Raw genomic sequence first — 18,167 nt, 5'->3', positions numbered from 1 at the left:
CTCCCACCGCCCAGGCAGCCCAGTGTGCCCTTGGCGCCGAGTGGAGAAGAGCAGTGTCCGGGACGAGGGTGTCAAGGGACATGGATGGAGTCTAGAACCTTCCCAGCTGACAAGACAAGGGAGAATCCCCACCTCCCCCGAGGGATGGCGACCTAACGCCCCTCTACGCCCTTTGACCTCTGAACCCTCCGGGGGGGCCCCCGAGCCTCCCAGACACCCGCGCCTCCCTCCGGCTGGCGCTACGCATGCGCCCCGCGCGCCGGCGCCATGTTAGGTCGGTTTGAACGCGAGCGCGGGCGGCGGACGAAGGAGCGGTCCTGAGGGCGGTGTCGCGCTCGGCGATGCTTTGAGAGCCTGGGAGCGTCCCGGTGAGTTATCGCGGGGAGCGGCAGGAGGAGGGCGCCCTTAATGTGGGTCCCTTCTCGGCGGGGCGGCGGGGCGGGGGCGGAGGACGCTCCCGGGGAGGACTCCATCCAGGGGTGTCCCGGGTGCGGCCTCTCCAGGGGGTGCCGACGAGGCTCGGGAGGGGCCCGGAGGGGCCGTTGCCCCGCAGCGTGGCTGCGGGCTCGGCTGCAGCAGGGGGAGGGAACTCAAGGCCACGTCTGTGTCCGCGACGCCCAGGGACGCTGCCGCCCCGGAGCCGGACAGCCGCACCCGGCGCACACGGACGGGCGGGCGCCGCGCTGCAGGAGAAACCAGCCTTGGCTTCCGTCCGGGATTTGGAACTCTGAGAGCGGCGGTTTCCAAGAGTTGTTCTCGACCTCCGGGGCCATCGTCTGTCTCCCTTGCACACTTTCGGCCGACAGTCTGGGTTTTGAATCGGGGAAGTTGGAACTTCCCACCCTCATTTTACCGTTCAACACGATGGATTTAGTTTTGGGGATTCAAACCGAAGCACTTGCAAAGGGAATGGTAAGATATGTGAAGTTTACTTAAAAATAAATGAGTAAATATATGTGTGTATACATACATGCACACACACATACAAAAATATGCATAAACATATACATGTATATATGTATACATATAAACACTTGTATGTGTATGTATGTATTTGGGAACAATCTTGTGACCGAAATGGGAGGGAGGGTCTCATAAACAGTTAAAGCATGTTGATAATTATTGTTGGAAGCAAGGTAGTAGGTGCGCAGGGGTTTCTTAAGCTTATTCTACTTTTGCTCCAACTTGAAACTTTCCATAAGAATTTCGGATTTTCTTTTTCGTTATGTAAATGGAGGTAAGTCTCAGCCACTCACTAAGAATTAAATCCAACAGCTTTCCCTTTGAAGGTTTTGCTTGTATTTAAGGTTTTGTGAAGTAGACTTGGCAGCCTACTTTTTGTTCTGATAAGATGCAATCCAAGCGGATTTAGTGGAACTAATTTAAAGATTCCTAAGAAGGATAAAGAAAGCACACAATTGATTTTGTCTAGTTATTCTTTAGAGAAAAACCAATAGCAGAGCATCCAGGAATGGAGAACCGCGTTCGCATATTCTGCTATCTCTATGTTCTCCCTTAGCCACCAAGTGCTGGGAATACAGGCAGGAGCTATTACAGCTCTGTCGCTTCTTTAATTAGCAAATTTGTTATATTTTAGAGTCAAATTTGACATTGCTAATATTACATTAGACAAAATTTTCCAAAATTATAGCCGGAAATGAGCATATTGACATTGTAGCAGCTTTGTAGCATGAGTCACATCCTATGTCTGGTTTTTTTTTTTTTGTTGTTGTTGTTCAGAAACTCTTTTAATTCTCAATGACTATCATGCCCTGGTTGATACCTATCCTGTTAATTCTTTTTAACAAATGTAGATGCTATTGCAATGCCATGAGGTCTCTCAATTTTACTAGGAAAACAGAAAGTTGAATGCATTAAACAAATGTGTGGATCAGTTAAGCTTTACTAAGTAGGTGAGCTGAATCTATTTAAGAATTAAAAATAAAGAAGCTGTAGGAATGCAGTGGTTAAGAGCACTGGCTGCTTTGCTAGAGGACCCAGGTCTGACTCCTGGCACCCACATGTTGACTTAACACTTGTCTGTAATTGCCATTCCAGGGGATCTGCGGACCTCTTTGATACACAGACATGTATGTAGGCACAACACGAACACACATAAATAAGATTAAATATTAAAAAGAATGACTGATATATGAAAAATGAAGGTCAAGAGAAGCTTCTTTTTATTTTTGGGGAGATTGCAAACTGATAAAGGTTTATTAGTCAAAATTTATAAATAGTTCGTTAATCATTTCCCCAAAGGTACATAATCCAGTTAATCAAGAATTTGGTTAGACATTCCTTGGATGATTATTAACAAATTACTAAAATAACGAGCAATATTATGAGTCACTAAAAAATGCATATTAAAACCAGAAAGTGCTATTTCATATCCAACAGAATAGTCATAATTTTCTTTGGCTTCTTGCTAAGTAAATGCTTTACCTCTGAGCTGCACCAAAAGACAATAATACTTTAAGCCTGAAAATAATAAGTGTCAACATCGGAAACTTTGTTTGCTGGTGAAGAAAATATAAAATGAGCCTGCCATTCGAAAAAAAAAAAATGCTTTTTGTTTCCTCAATTCATGAAAACATGAAGCTATCATGTGAGCTCGTACTTATTCTATGTATACCCACAAAGAAGCGAAAATAGCTATATAAACAAAAGCATGTAAATAGTTATATAGGCACTATTTGTAATAGCAAAAAAAAAAAAACTGAAGGCAATCTCTGTTTTATACTTCTTTAAAAATATGGACAGAATACAGGGGTATTACTCGTTCATTAGAAGTATACATGGCTAAGTGCTAATATAGATGAACCTCTAGAACAATGCTAAGTGTAGGAAGTCTAAAGAAACAAAAAGTCTTGACTGGAATGATTCCATTTACATGACACACCCCAAAAAAAAGAAAACCTGAAGACATAAAGATTAGTGACTGCTAAATTCTGTAGGAGTGCTATGATTTGAATATCCATGTACTGTTAAAATTCAGATGCTAAAATCCTAACTCCAAAAAAAAAAATTGTATTAGGGAGTGCCTTTGAGGAGTTTAGATTGTGAGTGGAATAAGCAACCATATGAAACAGACTCAAAGAACAAGTAATTAGCCCTTTCTTCAGGAGAGGTCACAACCAAGAAGTGTGTGTGATGCGTGAGCAACTTGCCCAGACAAACTGAACCTGCAAGCACTTTGGTTCTAATATTTGGGAAATAAATTTTATTGGTTATAAGCCACCTAACTCATACTACAAGGATCTAAAGCAAAAGAGACATTGGAGGGTTGAAAGGAGTGTCCTTCATTGGGGTATAGTGTTTAAATGTTATTGATATTTTTGAAAGAACAATTGTTACTGAGGTAAAATGATTATAAAATTAAATTAATAATTTTAAATTGTAAACTTAAGTGCTATTAATACCTACAACTCTGTACAACTATTATCTCCAATTCTGAAAGAGGAGATTCTTAACACTTTTTTAAAAGGCTGATAGTTAGCCCATTCTGAAATAAAATTTGTAGTTTATTGTTTGTTTATAGATCCTAGTTATTTTATTTTCTGAAATTATTTTTTTTGGGGGAAGTATTGGGTAAAGTTGCATATTGGTGCTCGGAGTATTGAAAGAAGACATTATTCCTTGTTGCTTCTTGTTTCTAATGTTTTATTGGATGGCTTAAAAATGAATTGACTGCCAGCTACCTGTAATTCATGGCAGTAGGCTTATAAGACTTAAAAAATACTATCTTTTGGAAACTGTTCGGTATTGTGAGCCACCATGTGGTTGCTGGGAATTGAACTCAGCACCTATGGAAGAGCAGACAGTGCTCTTATCTGCTGAGCCATCTCTCCAGCCCCAGAAACTGTTAGGGATTGTGATGTCATAGAATATATTAGCAAAATAAAGAAGTACTGTCCGTAGTAGTGTTTAGGACTTTTCACAAAGTAAGTACCTTTTCTTTGGTTTTCTATGTATATTCACAGTTTTTGTATGTGTATTCCCAAGCACGTGCTCAAATTTTTTTCTAAATCATTTATGACATGACTAACCGTAAAGCTAATAGAAAACTTTCAGTGCTTAAATAGGGATATATATTGTCAACAACTAATGAAAAACTTCGTTTCCTATTTAAGAGTTTTTATTGTTTGTAGTCATTATTCATTGGCACTGTCACTTTTTTTTATTGAAGTATGTAAAGGAAATGAACAACTCATTTTGAGAAAGCCATGGCAAAATCAAACACAAAGCGCAGAGTTTGTTCTCGGGAATCATCAGTATCTTCTCTCCTGGCAAGCGGCAGCCCAAGTGATAGTTCCTTCAACTCTGACAGCTCTTTTTGCTACAAGGACAGACTGTACCGCTCTGCTTCTGAGGCTCTGCAGGCCTATATCGACGATTTTGATCTAAGCAGGGAACACTCTGGCCCATACACTGGCAACGCAAACCTTGATGGCGAGTCCAGTAATATGCTGCGATTTCCCAGTGGTGTGTGGAAACCAAACAATGGTAATGCTTTGCTTTTCATGCTTTTTTGCATTCTTTTATGTCTAGTGATTTAACATAGTTGAGAGATGTGCCTTTGAAAGTTGGACATTTTTTTTATTTTGGAATAAAATTAACTTCTATTACTAAAATCTTGATATTTTGTAAAATGGATTGTATCCCTGTCATGATCCCAAGTGATTTTATTTTTTTGTTTTTTAATTTTTTTCTGAGACAGGATTTCTCTATGTAGCCTTGGCTGTCCTGAGCTCACTTTGTAGACCAGGCTGGTCTTGAAGTCACAAATAACCACCTGCCTCTGCCTCCTTGAGTATTGGGATTAAAGGAGTGCGCCTCCACACTCCCCGAGTGCTAGGATTAAAGGAGTATGCTTAGATGCTCAGTTCCAAGGAGCTTTTTACTAAGATCTCTTGTCTTTGGAGACAACACAGAGATATAATTAGCAGTAGTAAGTGGCTGGTCCTAAACTGGTAAGTCAGTTTTCTGTGGCACGATGGAAAGAGTATTGATATTGTTATCCTAACAAGCTGTTAAATAATTCCAATCTTTCTGAGTTTATATTTGCTCAATTTCAGCTGGTAAGATAGGAATATTATTATTTTATCATCTGTAGTCTGTGGAACAGTAATCACAATATACTAAGAGTTTGTTCTTAATAAAGCTTTCATGAAGACAGGTCTGGAAAAATGAGTTGTTGATAAACTCTCTACTAAACAGCAGCAGAAGAACGTAGAGCGGGAAGGATGTGGGTGATTTATTCTAGAAGATAATTAGATAGCGTTCTCTGTGGCTGTGCCATCCCAGGGTGCATAGGAAAGCAAATTGTTTTTCATCCTGGTTTAACAGTACACATTTCCCTGTGCCGTAGCCAATTTTCAGTAATCAACTTACTGTGATTGTATTTATGTAAAAGGAATGTCTGCATTCAGAAAGTAGAAGAAACAGTAAGTTAGAATACATACAAATTTACTGATTGGCAATATAAATATATAAATTAAAAGCTGAAGAGCTATGAAAAAAGCATGTGTTATGTTTACCAATTTATGTTTTAATATTTCTATTCAAAACTAATGATAAAGGGAAAACACCAAAAATCTTCTTAAATTTTTAATTCTCATTTACTGTCAACTAGTCTGTTTATATACGCTAAAACAAATAGAACTATGCTTCATTTTTCAGCTTTTGAAGATCTTGATCACAGACTGCATTTTAATTCCTTACACTATAGAAGAGAGACTGTTAATGACATGGACTCCATTAGCCTGACAACGGATGATTTGTTAAGACTTCCAGCGGATGGATCCTTATCCTTCACTCATGTTATACCTAGTCACCTTGCAAGCAGGAAAAACAAGAAATACAGTGGAAGATGGGATTCACTGGACATTAAAAAGAATCCAAATTTTCATGTAGACTCTACTTTCAAGAGCAAGGATAATGTAGTTACTCCTACTATATATGCAAATGTAAATGGAAAGAAATGTGGTAGTCTCAGAACCCCAAAACCTATGAATAGAAATAATAAATGTGTTTTGGAATCATCTTTATCTTTTTCTAAAAAGTCATCTTTCAAGGACAGTTCAGAACAAAATCCTGAAAGGAATTATCCAAGATGGCTCACTAGCCAGAAATCTGACCTTAATGTTTCAGGGGTCACTAGTCTACCTGATTTTAAGTATCCAATTTGGCTCCATAATCAAGACTTACTGCCAGACGCAAATAGTCAAAGGGCTTATAACTTATTTAATGGAGATGAATATTCTCCTATAAATAGTTACCAGACACAAAGAACTACTCAGCTTACAAACAAAGTAGATTGTTTTGAATATTCTTTTGAACCTTCAAACTTTACAGATACCTTCAGTGAGTATGAAGGATTAGCTAATGAATATAAATGTCATTGTGAGAACCCACTTCTCCCAGGACAATCCCCAAAGCCATTCTGTGGTAATATTTTGTTTTTAGTTTTTTATTTTAAAACAGGATGTGTTAAGATTTAATGTACTCTGTAGAAGTTTTTTGATGTAATAACATTTTTAGACTGTATAATTTTGAGCATTTTAAAGCTATTTCTGTTTTCATTGCTTAAATTATCAACACTTTTTCCTAATTTGCTGTCATAGACGTGCACATTTCAAATATTTTTCCTGTTGTCTGTGAGACGTTTTGAGATTTCTATTTTCTTCTTAAAGAGTGTTTTTAAAATTAGGTGACAAAATTGAATTGCTTATCCTGAAGGCTAAGAAGAACCTCAGGCAGTCTACTAATGACGTCCCAAAGCCCATGGAAAAGGATGATAGTCCCTGTTCCTTAGATCAACTTGAAGCCGAGCGGTCATGGGAAAATGTCCCTGTTACTTTGTAAGTAAGTGACCTTGTTTGGTGTACCAGATGAAAAAGCGCTATGCCAACATCAGATTTGCTTTCCACATAACTAATAATTAATGATGGTATGATCTAACTTTCATGGTGCTTAGGTTGCATTTTTCATTTGTTACTACAAGATGATACAATGTTATGTATGCTTCTGTAAAATACATGCTGCATGTTCATTTTGCTTTGGTGTTAAATTAAATGTGAGTATGTGTGTGCAAGCATGTGTATATGTAAATAATTATGAAACTTGAACATTTACTTTGCAAATGGGGTAGCATTATGGAATCCTCGTTGCATTTTAAATGTTAAGTCTTCCCAACACTTATTATTCATGTCTTGTTTACATTTTGGTTTCCTCTTTTATTCATTGCTTTCCTGAGATGACAGTACATTTTGAGATATGCTCTTTTGTAGATCTAGGGTTCTTTTCATTTTGTTTGCTCAACCTTTCTATGGCCTTTCAATCTTTCTGTATTTTGGAATAATTAAAAAGTCCCTACATACCTAAGATGGGTATGGTGTTGACTGTAGCTTATATAAGAACGTTTTTTTCATTAGTGGTACTACATTTGGAAGTGGTACTCACAGAGATGCAGTTTTGGTAAGCCATATCTGTATCTTAGGCTCTAATAGTTGATAATATTTCATAATTTCTGGATGCCTTTTTTTTTTTCCTTGAGACAGTGTCATGCCCTGTAGCCTAGGCTGTCCTTCAAGTCTCAATCCTCCTCTGTCAGCCTGCAGAGTATGTGGGTTTCTCTTGATTGTTTCTCAGTTGACTACTTGACTTTGAATGCTGATACTGATTGTCATCCTATCTCATTTCTTACTTTCTTACTTTGATAGCTATGCAAGTTCTCTAAATTTTAAAGATGGAGAAAATAATAGTTAATTAGGGTTGTAAAGACTAGAAGTGAACTGTCTTAAGAATCATGTAGTGTCGGTGATTGCTCACAAAAATTTATTTTCTTTTAGTTTTCTCATTCTATTTCAACAGTTTTTTTAAAAAGAACTTATAACTGGCTCACTTCATGTTTAACTTCTTTTATTTTCTTATTTCCTAACCAGTTAGTTTTTTTGTGTTAGTAAAGAAGAGCTGCAATGCTTAGTTTTTAGTTGTTAACACAAAATGAGGAATAAAGTAATAGCAGAGCTGATTAGGAGTAGAATTGTTGAATGGATTTACTGTATATGTTTTGCAGTTAGACTATAAAACTTGCATTTTGTAAAAATAATGTCAATTATTTGACTCAGTAACTTGCACCTAGAACTTCATTTTTAGAGAGTCAATTCTCAAGTATTATGTTTATAGAAAAAGAAAAGGTGGATTGCCGAGAAGAGTAAATAGATCTTAGTTGAAACTTGAAAAATCTTCCAGGATGAAACAGAATAGGAAGCAATAAAGTTAGTGGTCTAAAAGGTAGAATGTAAATGCTGGGTTCATCGGTAAAGTGCTTACACAAAGTACTCGCAAAATGTTTGGATCTGTAGCACCCATGGGAGAAGCTGGGATGGTAGTGTGTATCTGTAATCCCAGCAGGGAGAGGCAGGGACAAGAGGATCTCTGGAGTTTTGGGCAAACTGTTCTTGCAGAGTTGGAGAGCCAAGGTTCAGTGAAAGACCTTCAGAAATTAAGATGACTAAAAATAGAGGAAGACATTGCCCTTGGCCTAGACGTATACACACACATATTATAAATGAGCGAGTGTGTGTACACACACACACACACACACACACACACACACACACACACACAGTAAAAAGTAAAACATAATGAAAAGCAACTGAACATACTTTAAACATTTTGTTATGAAAATGTTACACATAAAAATAGGATAGTGTAATGAGCTTCTGTGTTCTGTATCTTCAATATGGATATATAAAAATACATTGAGTGGTGAGGGAAAAGATTTCCCAGACTGATAAAAAGTTTTAAGTAAAATATGTCAACAAAGAAGTGCTTCTTAAAAAAATGATTAGCATGCAATGTTCAAGTGTTACATAGAGATAAATGAATATTGTGATTTTTAAGTTACAAATATATGTTATAATGATATAGAAGAAATACTACCATAATATTTATTACTGTGATAAGTACAATTTAACTTGAAACATTCTTTTTTCCGTGAGTACTCCTTACTACTCAGAACATCAAGAAAGAAGTGATTATTGAATGACTACTAAAAATATAAGGTGCATGGAGAACTATTTTACAGTATCTCTGTGAAATAAGGACAGTAAATGTAGATACTTGGACAGGTAAATTACTGAAGGTTGCGTGGAGTTGGGACTGTGATTAGAATTTTCAGTTTGGAATTTACATTTTAAAAATTAAATCTTTTCTCAGTTTTGCCGACACTAATAATAATTCTGAGATGTGTTTGTCTTGTTGGGGAACACAAAACTGCGTCTTAAGTGAAGACTTCTGAGTTTTGAGTTTTCTGTTATCATTATTAGGAAAATAACTTGTTTGGTATGTATGCCTGGCACTGGGGATTGAACCCAGTCTCCTGCATGCTGGGCTTAGGACTTTATTACTGAGCTTCACGTCCAGCTTTCACAGTTTTTACTTGGCAAAAGGAACCTGTGCCAAATGTATGAGCTTTTGAAGTTTTTCCATGGTTGGGCAATTCAGTTGAGGAATAATACTTTACTTTATATTTAAACTATCGGTATTGGCTTTAAAGCTGGTAAGGAGAAGCCAGGGAACACAGAAGGCCTGGATTCCGGTATCAGTTTAGGGAGAGGGCAGAGGAATTAATACACACCTTGTTATGAGTCATATTCATGACATTTATTATTTTTTTGGTCACAACTTTAAAAACATATTTTTAAGTGTGTGCGCTCTTATGTGTGCATGTGTGAGTATGATTGAAATGTTGCAGAAGTAAGAAGAGGTGGTTGTATCTCTTGGAGCTGGAGTTACAGTGATTATGAGCCATAGGATGGCTCATATGCTGGGAGAAGAGTAGGTCCTCTGCAATCGCAGCAAGTGCTCATAACTGCTGAGTTGTCTTTACAGCCTAACTTGTTTTTAAGTGAAAAAGTTTGAATTATATAATGCCTACTTTTTAAATTACTGTTTGTATCCTTTAAATCCTCTGTAGCAAATCTCCTGTCCCAGTTAAAGCTGATGACAGTCCTCAACAAAGTTCTAGAATACAATGTATTAAACTTCCTGACAACTTTTTAAATGATGATAATCAGGTGAGTAAAATCTTTATATTAAAAGAGGGTCTGTATTTAATTTATGCATATAATTTCTGTTATTTAATATTTTTAAAGAACAACAAAAAGTTCCTGTAATGTTTTCCCCCAAATATCCACAAAACTACAAATTTTATCAGAATTTAGTATTTTGAGGACTTTTAGTATTGTAAAGTACAAGAAACTGGAATTAAATTATACATGTAGCTTGAATTGTCATTACATTGTTTTTTACTGGAAAACAAGATGGAGACCATTGTGGGGAAAATGATCTCTCGTTGTAGGCCAACTGATCATTGAGGCTTGTGTTTCTTCAGTAATAATACATACCATAATAATTTAAATTATTACCTTATTTTATAGTCAGTTTATGTTTTCAAATAAAAATGTATGTATACATGTTAAAGTTAGTTTTATATGATTCAGATTTTCTCTTAACCTATCTATTATACAAATGATTGAGACTCTTTTATGTTTGTGTAATAATAAGCTTCATAACACTAGAACTGACCAGTTATTAATCTATTCTTAACCCACTAAGCTAATCTGGCCTCCTCCCAGCTTACATCCCAGTGATACTAGTGCTTTGTAGCTTTCCTGCTCAAGCTCCTCTCTCCTGATGTCCCTTGGATCTCTCCCATGTCTGAATCCCCTCCTTCCTCTTCTAATTCCTCCCCTGGCTGGCAAGAAGTCCAGCCCTGTTGTCTCCCCTGCTCAGCAATTGGCTGTAAGCTGCTTTACTGGGGACAATATCAGGGGAAATTGGGGAGCATTTTTTAATTAAATTTTTATTTTTTATATTAATACAGTTTATTCACTTTATATCCCAGCTGTAGCCCCCTTCCTCAGTCCCTCCCAATCCCACCCTCCCTCTCTCATCTCTTTCTAAGCCCCTCTCCAAGTCTACAGATAGGGGAGGTCCTACTCCCTTTCCATCTGACCCTAGCTTATCAGGTCGCATCAGAACTGGCTACATTGTCCTATGTGGCCTGGCAAGGCTGCTTCCACATCAGGGGGAGGCGGTCAAAGAGCCAGCCACTGAGTTCATGTCAGAGACAGTCCCTGTTCCCCTTACTAGGGTACTCACTTGGATACTGAACTGCCATGGGCCACAGTTGAGCAGGGGTTCTAGGTTATCTCCATGAATGGTCCTTGGTTGGGGTATCAGTCTCAGAAAAGACCCCTGTCCTGTATCAGATATTTTGGCTCTGTTGCTCTCCTTGTGGAGGTCCTGTCCTCTCTAGGTCTTACTATCCTCCCCATTCTTTTCTAAGATTCCCTGCACTCTGTCCAAAGTTTGGTTAGGAGCCTCAGTATCTGCTTTGATACCCTGCTGGGTAGTTTTGAGTTTAGCTTATTTTATTAAGTGTGATTTCCAGTTTCATCCACTTTCTTGCAGATGCCATGATCTGAGTTTTCTGTGTCTGCATAACGGTTTCTTGTGTTTCTGTGGTGTGTTTCTTTATGGGTGCAGCTGCTGCAGGACGTCAAGGTTGGCCCATTTCCTGACCTTACAATAGTGCGGCAGTATAGATATGAGTGTGCAAGTATCTCTGTGGCGTGCTGATACAGCTCTTCTGAGTGGATAACCACGGGTAGTGTAGCTGGCTTAAATGGTAGTTCTTTTTTCAGTTTTGAGGGCTAGTCATTCCATTTCTATAGTGACCTAACACTTTCACATTTTCACAATAAGTGAAAAAAGGCTAGTGAATAAGGCTTTCTCTTTCCTGATCATTGAAAGTATGCTGAGAAAGATTTTCTTGAAATCTAGTCCTCTCTTAGTTGATAACCAATTTTCTTCAGATATTAGAAAAGAACATTTTGATACACCTGGATTCTGATTTTTGTTCAGAAGCCGTGGTTTGAAGGTAATGAGTAAATGTGTAATATTCATTTTAAAGTGCGCAGTTAGTGCTGGCCATATATGTGCTATCATCCACGGGAGCACACCTACAAATGGCCACATCCTCAAAAAAGAATGAGTCTTCCTTTTCCAGCCACCGACGTCCAGTCACTTCTCAGGAAAGGATGGGGCTTGGAGATCATTTACCTTATCTGTGCCAGAACTTTGGTTGGTTTATTTTCTGTAGGCCTTGGGCAGGTAGCCAGAGCTGTTGTGAGCTCCAGAAGGCACCACAGCCTTTCTCCCTACCCTTTGGCTCTTTGTTCTCTTTCCTCTTCATTGATGTTTCTTTAGCCTTGGTGTTTGTAATACAGACATCTGAGTTATGGCTGAGCATATATTGTGCATCTCTGCATTGACTACTGACATTACAGAAAGCAGCTGCCTTGACCACTGCTAAGAGCAGGTCAGGTTTACGGTTATAAATATATATGTTCAGGAAACAGCTGGCCAGTTCAACTGCTTAGCAGAGCAGCAGTAGTAAGGTTCTGCCATAGCCCTGTGACCTCCCCTAGCCATAGACTTTGGACTAGACATCATAGAATTTTCTTCTGTGGAGCATGCCTCAAATTCAGTCAGAACAGTTTTGCTATGACTAGACCAGTAGGTACACCCTTTCTGACAGGTTGGTATTGTAGCTTGCAGGGTCCAATGGTAGGTAAGACCACAGATATAGATTATTGTTTTTAAATAGCAATTTTAATACATCGTCTCGATTTTTGCATTAATTTTATGTTGGGGATATTATACAAATTGTACTATTTTTCTTTTATATTTGAATGGTTAATTTCATCATTTCATTACCTTCAGAGCTCTACTCTCTCTGGAGGCAAACATCATGGTCCCGTTGAAGCCTTGAAACAAATGTTATTTAACCTTCAAGCAGTACAAGAAAGTTTTAGTCAGAATAAAAATCCGGAGCCAGAAGAAGATATTAAACAAGTAAGTACAAACTTAGGATTGAAACATATGAATTTATCTAAAATTGTGTTAATTTTTTCACCACAATGGCAGGATACATGACATAAACATGTTTATCTTGGCTTGTGGCTTCAGAGGTTTCAGTTCATAGTCTTTGGCTTCACTGGGCCCTAAATGAGGCAGAACATCAAGGCAGCAGGAGCAGTGGTGCTTGGGAGTAGAATGGGGAGAGGCTGTGCATCTCATGACCCTACTGAGGAATAAAAGAGTGAGGAAGGGCCTGGAGACCAGTGTAACCTTCAAAGGCAGGCCCCAGTGATCAACTTCCTCCACTCAGTAGAGCGACCAGTTGAGGATCAGCACTTGAGCTGTAAGATAATATTATATCCAAATTTATATCTTATTTCACCAGAATCCATTTTATACCTACCTCTAGTCCTATGCAAAGTATCATGCCTACCCAGTACATGCTGTAGAATTGTACTCTAATTATATACTCTTTAGAAATTATTTTACTCACACCTAGTATTGTGAGAATTAGACTTGTAAAGATTTGTTTTACTTTATTGCTTCTGAGCTGTGTTTTCTGTATATTTTATGCTTAAGGCCAGTGTTTTATTTAGAGATGCTGCTGCTACAGTTATAGTCTGGAAGAGGCACCAATGCCATGTTTACATCCTACAGAACTAATCTTCTGGCTTCTTACAAACAAGAACTTCCTAGTGTTTCTGTGAAACATAGAATATATTCTCAGTGTTAGACTTTTCCACCTTTGTATCTCAGAAAAGTAAATGTTTGTTACTATGTTCTTGTTGACACTTCTGAGTATAATATTTTTTTAAAATTTTCTGTATTTCTAGAAATTTTGAAAAATTTGTTTCGCTTCATGCTGTTCTACAGAGGATAAAATTTCAAAGTACAGGATCATAGAATTTATATTCTCCCATATCTACTTGTGAATTGTAACTGCCACTTACCTAGCAAGTGGAACATAAATTTAGAGCAGATAACCTCTTTACTTTCAGTTTTATTTTCTTCTTTTTTGTGACAAACAGAACTTTGGTATTGTTGATGTAATATGATATATTAAATAGGTATAGATTATTGAATGGGTAAATCAAGCTAATTGGTGTATATCACCAATTGGTGTATATAGGTATTTTTGTTATGATGAGAACCTTTGAAATACCTAATCTGTTAATGTTATTTTCATAGAATTGTGTTTGTAAGTTTCTCTCTTTACCCGGCTAATACACAAATAATGAGACTTTAATATTTGTGTAATAATAAACTTTACAACACAATAATTGAGCAGTTAATCTGGCTTCCTTCCAGCAGCCCAGCAATACTTGCACTTTTTGGCTTTCTTTCTCTAGCTCCTCTGCTAATGTTTCTTGGACCTCTCCTATGCCGAATCCCCTACTTTCTGTTTTAACAACTCCTCCCCTGGCCGGCAGGAAATTTGCTGTAAGCTAGTTTTTGTTTTTGTTTTTTGTTTTTTTTTCCGTATCAGGGGACAATTGGGGAGCAGTGTTTACATAGCGTTGAGACAGGAAATTCTTGGATGGATTGCAACCAGATACGGGGATGGGGGTGCAGAAATCAGCATTTGAATTATACAGTAACCTTATGCCTACATTACTCCTTGAAATTTTCAATTCTGTAACACATTGTTATTAACTATGACTACCATAGTTACACAGGAGCTATATTAAACTTAACCCTCCTGAGTGTAATTACCAACATCTCATTTGGTATCACTCAGCCAGCCTCTAATTTTACTGCGTGATCCAGTGGCTAGAGAAATAGCTCAGTTAAGAAGACTTGTTTTTACCGAAGGCCCAAGTATGGTTCCCAGCACCCAAGTAGTGTGGCTCACAAGTGCCTGTAACTCCAACCCCAGGGCTTTAAGAATGGTACTTCTCAATTCGATATGTAAGTGAAATCATTCATTATTTGATTTCTGTGCTTATTTTAGTGATCATTTTTACTGCCATTCAGTGGAGCTTTATAACAGGGAGTGACTCTGCCTTAGTGTGGCAATTTGTTCATTTAAACCATAGTATTCATTTTTCCTGCTGACAGTGTAATCATAGCATAAAGATACAGTGTAACCTACCCTTCACTTACTCTCTTAAACATCATTAACCTTAACCTTTTCTATAAGGATGCAGTTTTAAGCCAAAGTGTAATTCTTTAAGGGGCATATGTTTAAGAGCACTGAAAAGTGAGTCAAAGTAGTTGTATTCTTTGAATAAAGTAAAAATGAAACTATTAGTTGTTATTCAAAAAATAATTTGGTACAATGGTGAGATTTCAAATATTTTTATTTCTTTTTGGTTTTAATAATAGGTATCAGAGGATGATTTACAATTGAAGGAAAATATGATTCCAATTACTGCATCTCTTCAAAAGTAAGTATTTACTAATTCAGACACCAGTACATTTTAGTCATTCCTTTGATAAAAATCAGAGTGCAATTCAGTATTTCCAAGAGTGCATGTATGGTAGGCATGTTTAAGTTTCTTGTAGCACATTATATTATTTTTTAAGATTTATTTTAAAATGTGTTTATATTTATATATTGTGTGTATATGTGTGTTTATCCATGTGGAGTCCAAAGGTCCACATGGAGTTTCTTCCTTTTCAGGGAATGCATTTTTTTTGTCTTATAAAAGAACACTGCTTTCTCTTAAACCTGTACAGTTTTCCTCAGTAACACGCATAGTATCTTTCAGTACTATGAAAATTAGGCAGTATGGATGAAGTTTTTACATTGGTAGCAGCTTGATTTCTCTATGTTCTATGACATAAGTATGTTATGTTTTCAGCAGTAGGGTTTTACTGTTAAGTTTTGGAGGGTAACCAAGAACAGTGGCCATGGTCTATAATATTGGGAGATTGTGGGTCTCAACTGACAAATATTTTGGGAAGAGATAATTCATATCTGACATTGGGCTTTTTATTTGATAGCCTATGGTGTCTAGGAAAGGCATTGTCCCACTGTAATAGGGTGATTCTATTTAAACTCTTTATATGTGAATGTATATACTTTAGGAAGCTTCTACAGTTTTTTTCAGGGGTCTTCAGGACACTTAAGTTATTCCTCATACTCCTTTTTTTCTTTGTATTTCTTCTTTTGAGAACTGTTTAATTACCTGCTTCAATTAAATTGTTTAATTGCCTGCTTCAATTAAAACTATTTTTGAACTTATTTTTATGTTATATATATATAGATGTTTTGCCTGCATGTGTACCACATATGTGCCTGGTCCCTTGTAGAGGTCAGGAGACAGCACTGGATTTCCTGAAATTAGTGTTATGGTGGTTGTTAGCCACCATATGGGTGCTGGGAAATGGACTCACCAAGTCTTATCAAGAGCTACATGTGTTCTTTAACCGCTGAGCCATTGTTAATACTCCTGTCTCAATTTTTAATTGGTTTTTTTTGTCTTTGTTTGGTTTTTAGGTTTTATGAGATCTTAATATATTCTAAACACCTGTGTCAGCTGTAAAGCTGGTACAGATTTTTCCCCTTCTGTAGGCTGGTTCATTATTTAAAAGATTGTGTTCTTTGTTGTACATAGTTTCATGAGGTGTCCCATTTTATAAATTGTTAGTCTTAATGCTGTGCTACTGAGTTTTCCTGTTCAGAAAGTTTCTTCCTGTGCCTGTAAGTTTAAGCATATTTTCTAATTATCCTCTATCACATTGAGGTTATTGGGTCTAATATTGGTTCTAAGGTCCTTGATGTCTTTGGAGTTGTTTTTTAAAGACTAAGAGATAAGGATTGAGTTCCTCTACATGTAGGTATTGAGTTTGAAGATGAAGATAGTTTTTAATTTAATGTATGTTTTGAAAAAAGTCTAGATTGTTAATGTATGCATTATTCAACCTTACTAGAGAAATTACTTGTTTTCCTTCTCAACAAATATGAGTTTTATTGAAAATTTTATAGTTTTAAGTGTTTTTTTTGTTCGTTTTTTGGTGTTTCGAGGCAGGGTTTCTCCGTATAGCCTTGGCTGTCCTGGACTCATTTTATAGACTAGGCTGGCTTAGAACTCACAGTAATCCACCTGCCTCTGACTTCCTGAGTATTGGGATCACAGTGATATTTTAAAAAGTTAAGCTATTTTTACTGCAAATATTTAATGATTTTTGTGCCTTGTTTCCTATATATGATATATGTAGCATGACAAAAGAGAATAGAGCTGTTGGGAAAATTAGATGAAAAATGTTTTATTAAATATGATACATGTGATACTATTTTTTTTATTAGTCTCCAGCAAATTAACTAAAAATTGACTAACATAGGTATTTCAAGCAAATGTTTATAGGATGCTAAATTATATTAGTTACTATGTGTTCAGATGTCAAAGTTTATAAAAAACAGTTCTCAAAGTTTTATGTTTTTCTATGACTTAATTTCTTACTGTAATTTTGAAATCAATAAGTAATGTAATCACTATTTCTTGCTTTCTACATTGGCTACTCAGTTTTCAGTGTTGGTTTATAATGTATTTTTTATTTTTTTAATAAAGGGCCTTAGACCATTTATCACGCCTGAGGGAGCTGGTCGATGATACCAGTGGGAAACAGTCACCAAAAATGTGAAGAGGAGAACACAACTTTGACCACAATAAACAGTCACATATAATGCATTATGTACTTTTGCTATTGCTTACATTGACAAAGTAAATGTAGGCTATATGTTGTCTATGACAAGATCAAGTATATGACTCTAAACTTGGAAATATTTATAGGCCTGATTTTATATGAAAAAAAAGGTGGAAGACACTTAAGATATGTCCTGAAATAGTTCTTGGGTCTTCAGACCAGAAAATGCTTAATATTCAAAAGAGGATAATTTCCTTTCTTAACATTTTTCTGGACCTCGCTTTTACTGACATTCTGATTATTTGTCATTTAATTCTTTGATGTTAAACTTTTTAGCTTTCTACCTAAATCTCCTAAATTTTATATTTATGTGTGTATGTACTGAATTTTTTAAGCAGCTTAAAATATAATACCCAAATTGTTGTATTATATGGAATTTTGTTACTTCTAAAGTTTTATAAATTGAATAATTAACATTTCATGTATGTAAATGCCACTTAAATAGTTGGTGACTCAGTGTTAATGGAATTTTCTTTTATTGTTACATCATAGAACCTTATTTAATTAATGCTTTGATTCTTTGTAAGATAATCTTGATAATACTTGACATTTGACAAATCATTTTAGAGAGTATATTTGAG

General features: G+C 36.6%; 1 protein-coding gene across 3 annotated transcripts; it reads left to right on the top strand.

Annotated features, from left to right (window-relative positions):
- Positions 1-267: 267 nt before the first annotated feature.
- Positions 268-17,935, top strand: CUNH18orf54 (chromosome unknown C18orf54 homolog). Of its 3 annotated transcripts, XM_055622681.1 has the most exons (9): positions 268-368; positions 622-912; positions 4,190-4,506; positions 5,683-6,450; positions 6,713-6,863; positions 9,986-10,085; positions 12,799-12,930; positions 15,262-15,323; positions 17,451-17,935. In XM_055622681.1, exons 3-9 carry the CDS (start codon positions 4,227-4,229, stop codon positions 17,521-17,523), a joined length of 1,566 nt encoding a protein of 521 aa, XP_055478656.1. In that variant the 5' UTR covers positions 268-368; positions 622-912; positions 4,190-4,226; the 3' UTR covers positions 17,524-17,935. The 3 variants fall into 3 exon arrangements, with proteins under 3 accessions (XP_055478656.1, XP_055478658.1, XP_055478657.1); XM_055622682.1 differs by lacking the exon at positions 268-368 and having other exon boundaries at positions 566-912; XM_055622683.1 differs by lacking the exons at positions 12,799-12,930; positions 15,262-15,323; positions 17,451-17,935 and adding an exon at positions 11,485-11,525.
- Positions 17,936-18,167: the final 232 nt, after the last annotated feature.

Source organism: Psammomys obesus, unplaced genomic scaffold, assembly GCF_907164565.1.
Source record: "Psammomys obesus unplaced genomic scaffold, mPsaObe1.curated_primary_1811, whole genome shotgun sequence".
Taxonomy (NCBI): domain Eukaryota; kingdom Metazoa; phylum Chordata; class Mammalia; order Rodentia; family Muridae; genus Psammomys; species Psammomys obesus.
Note: the sequence above shows the minus strand (reverse complement) of the source record. Positions and strands in the feature narration are given on the sequence as shown.

Bases quoted from the DNA above. Each gene is read 5' to 3' on its own strand.
- CUNH18orf54 (XM_055622681.1), top strand. From the start codon at position 4,227: ATGGCAAAATCAAACACAAAGCGCAGAGTTTGTTCTCGGGAATCATCA. The intron at 4,507-5,682 runs GTAATGCTTTGC...TTCATTTTTCAG, and splicing joins TGTGTGGAAACCAAACAATG to CTTTTGAAGATCTTGATCAC. The intron at 15,324-17,450 runs GTAAGTATTTAC...TTTTTAATAAAG, and splicing joins ATTACTGCATCTCTTCAAAA to GGCCTTAGACCATTTATCAC.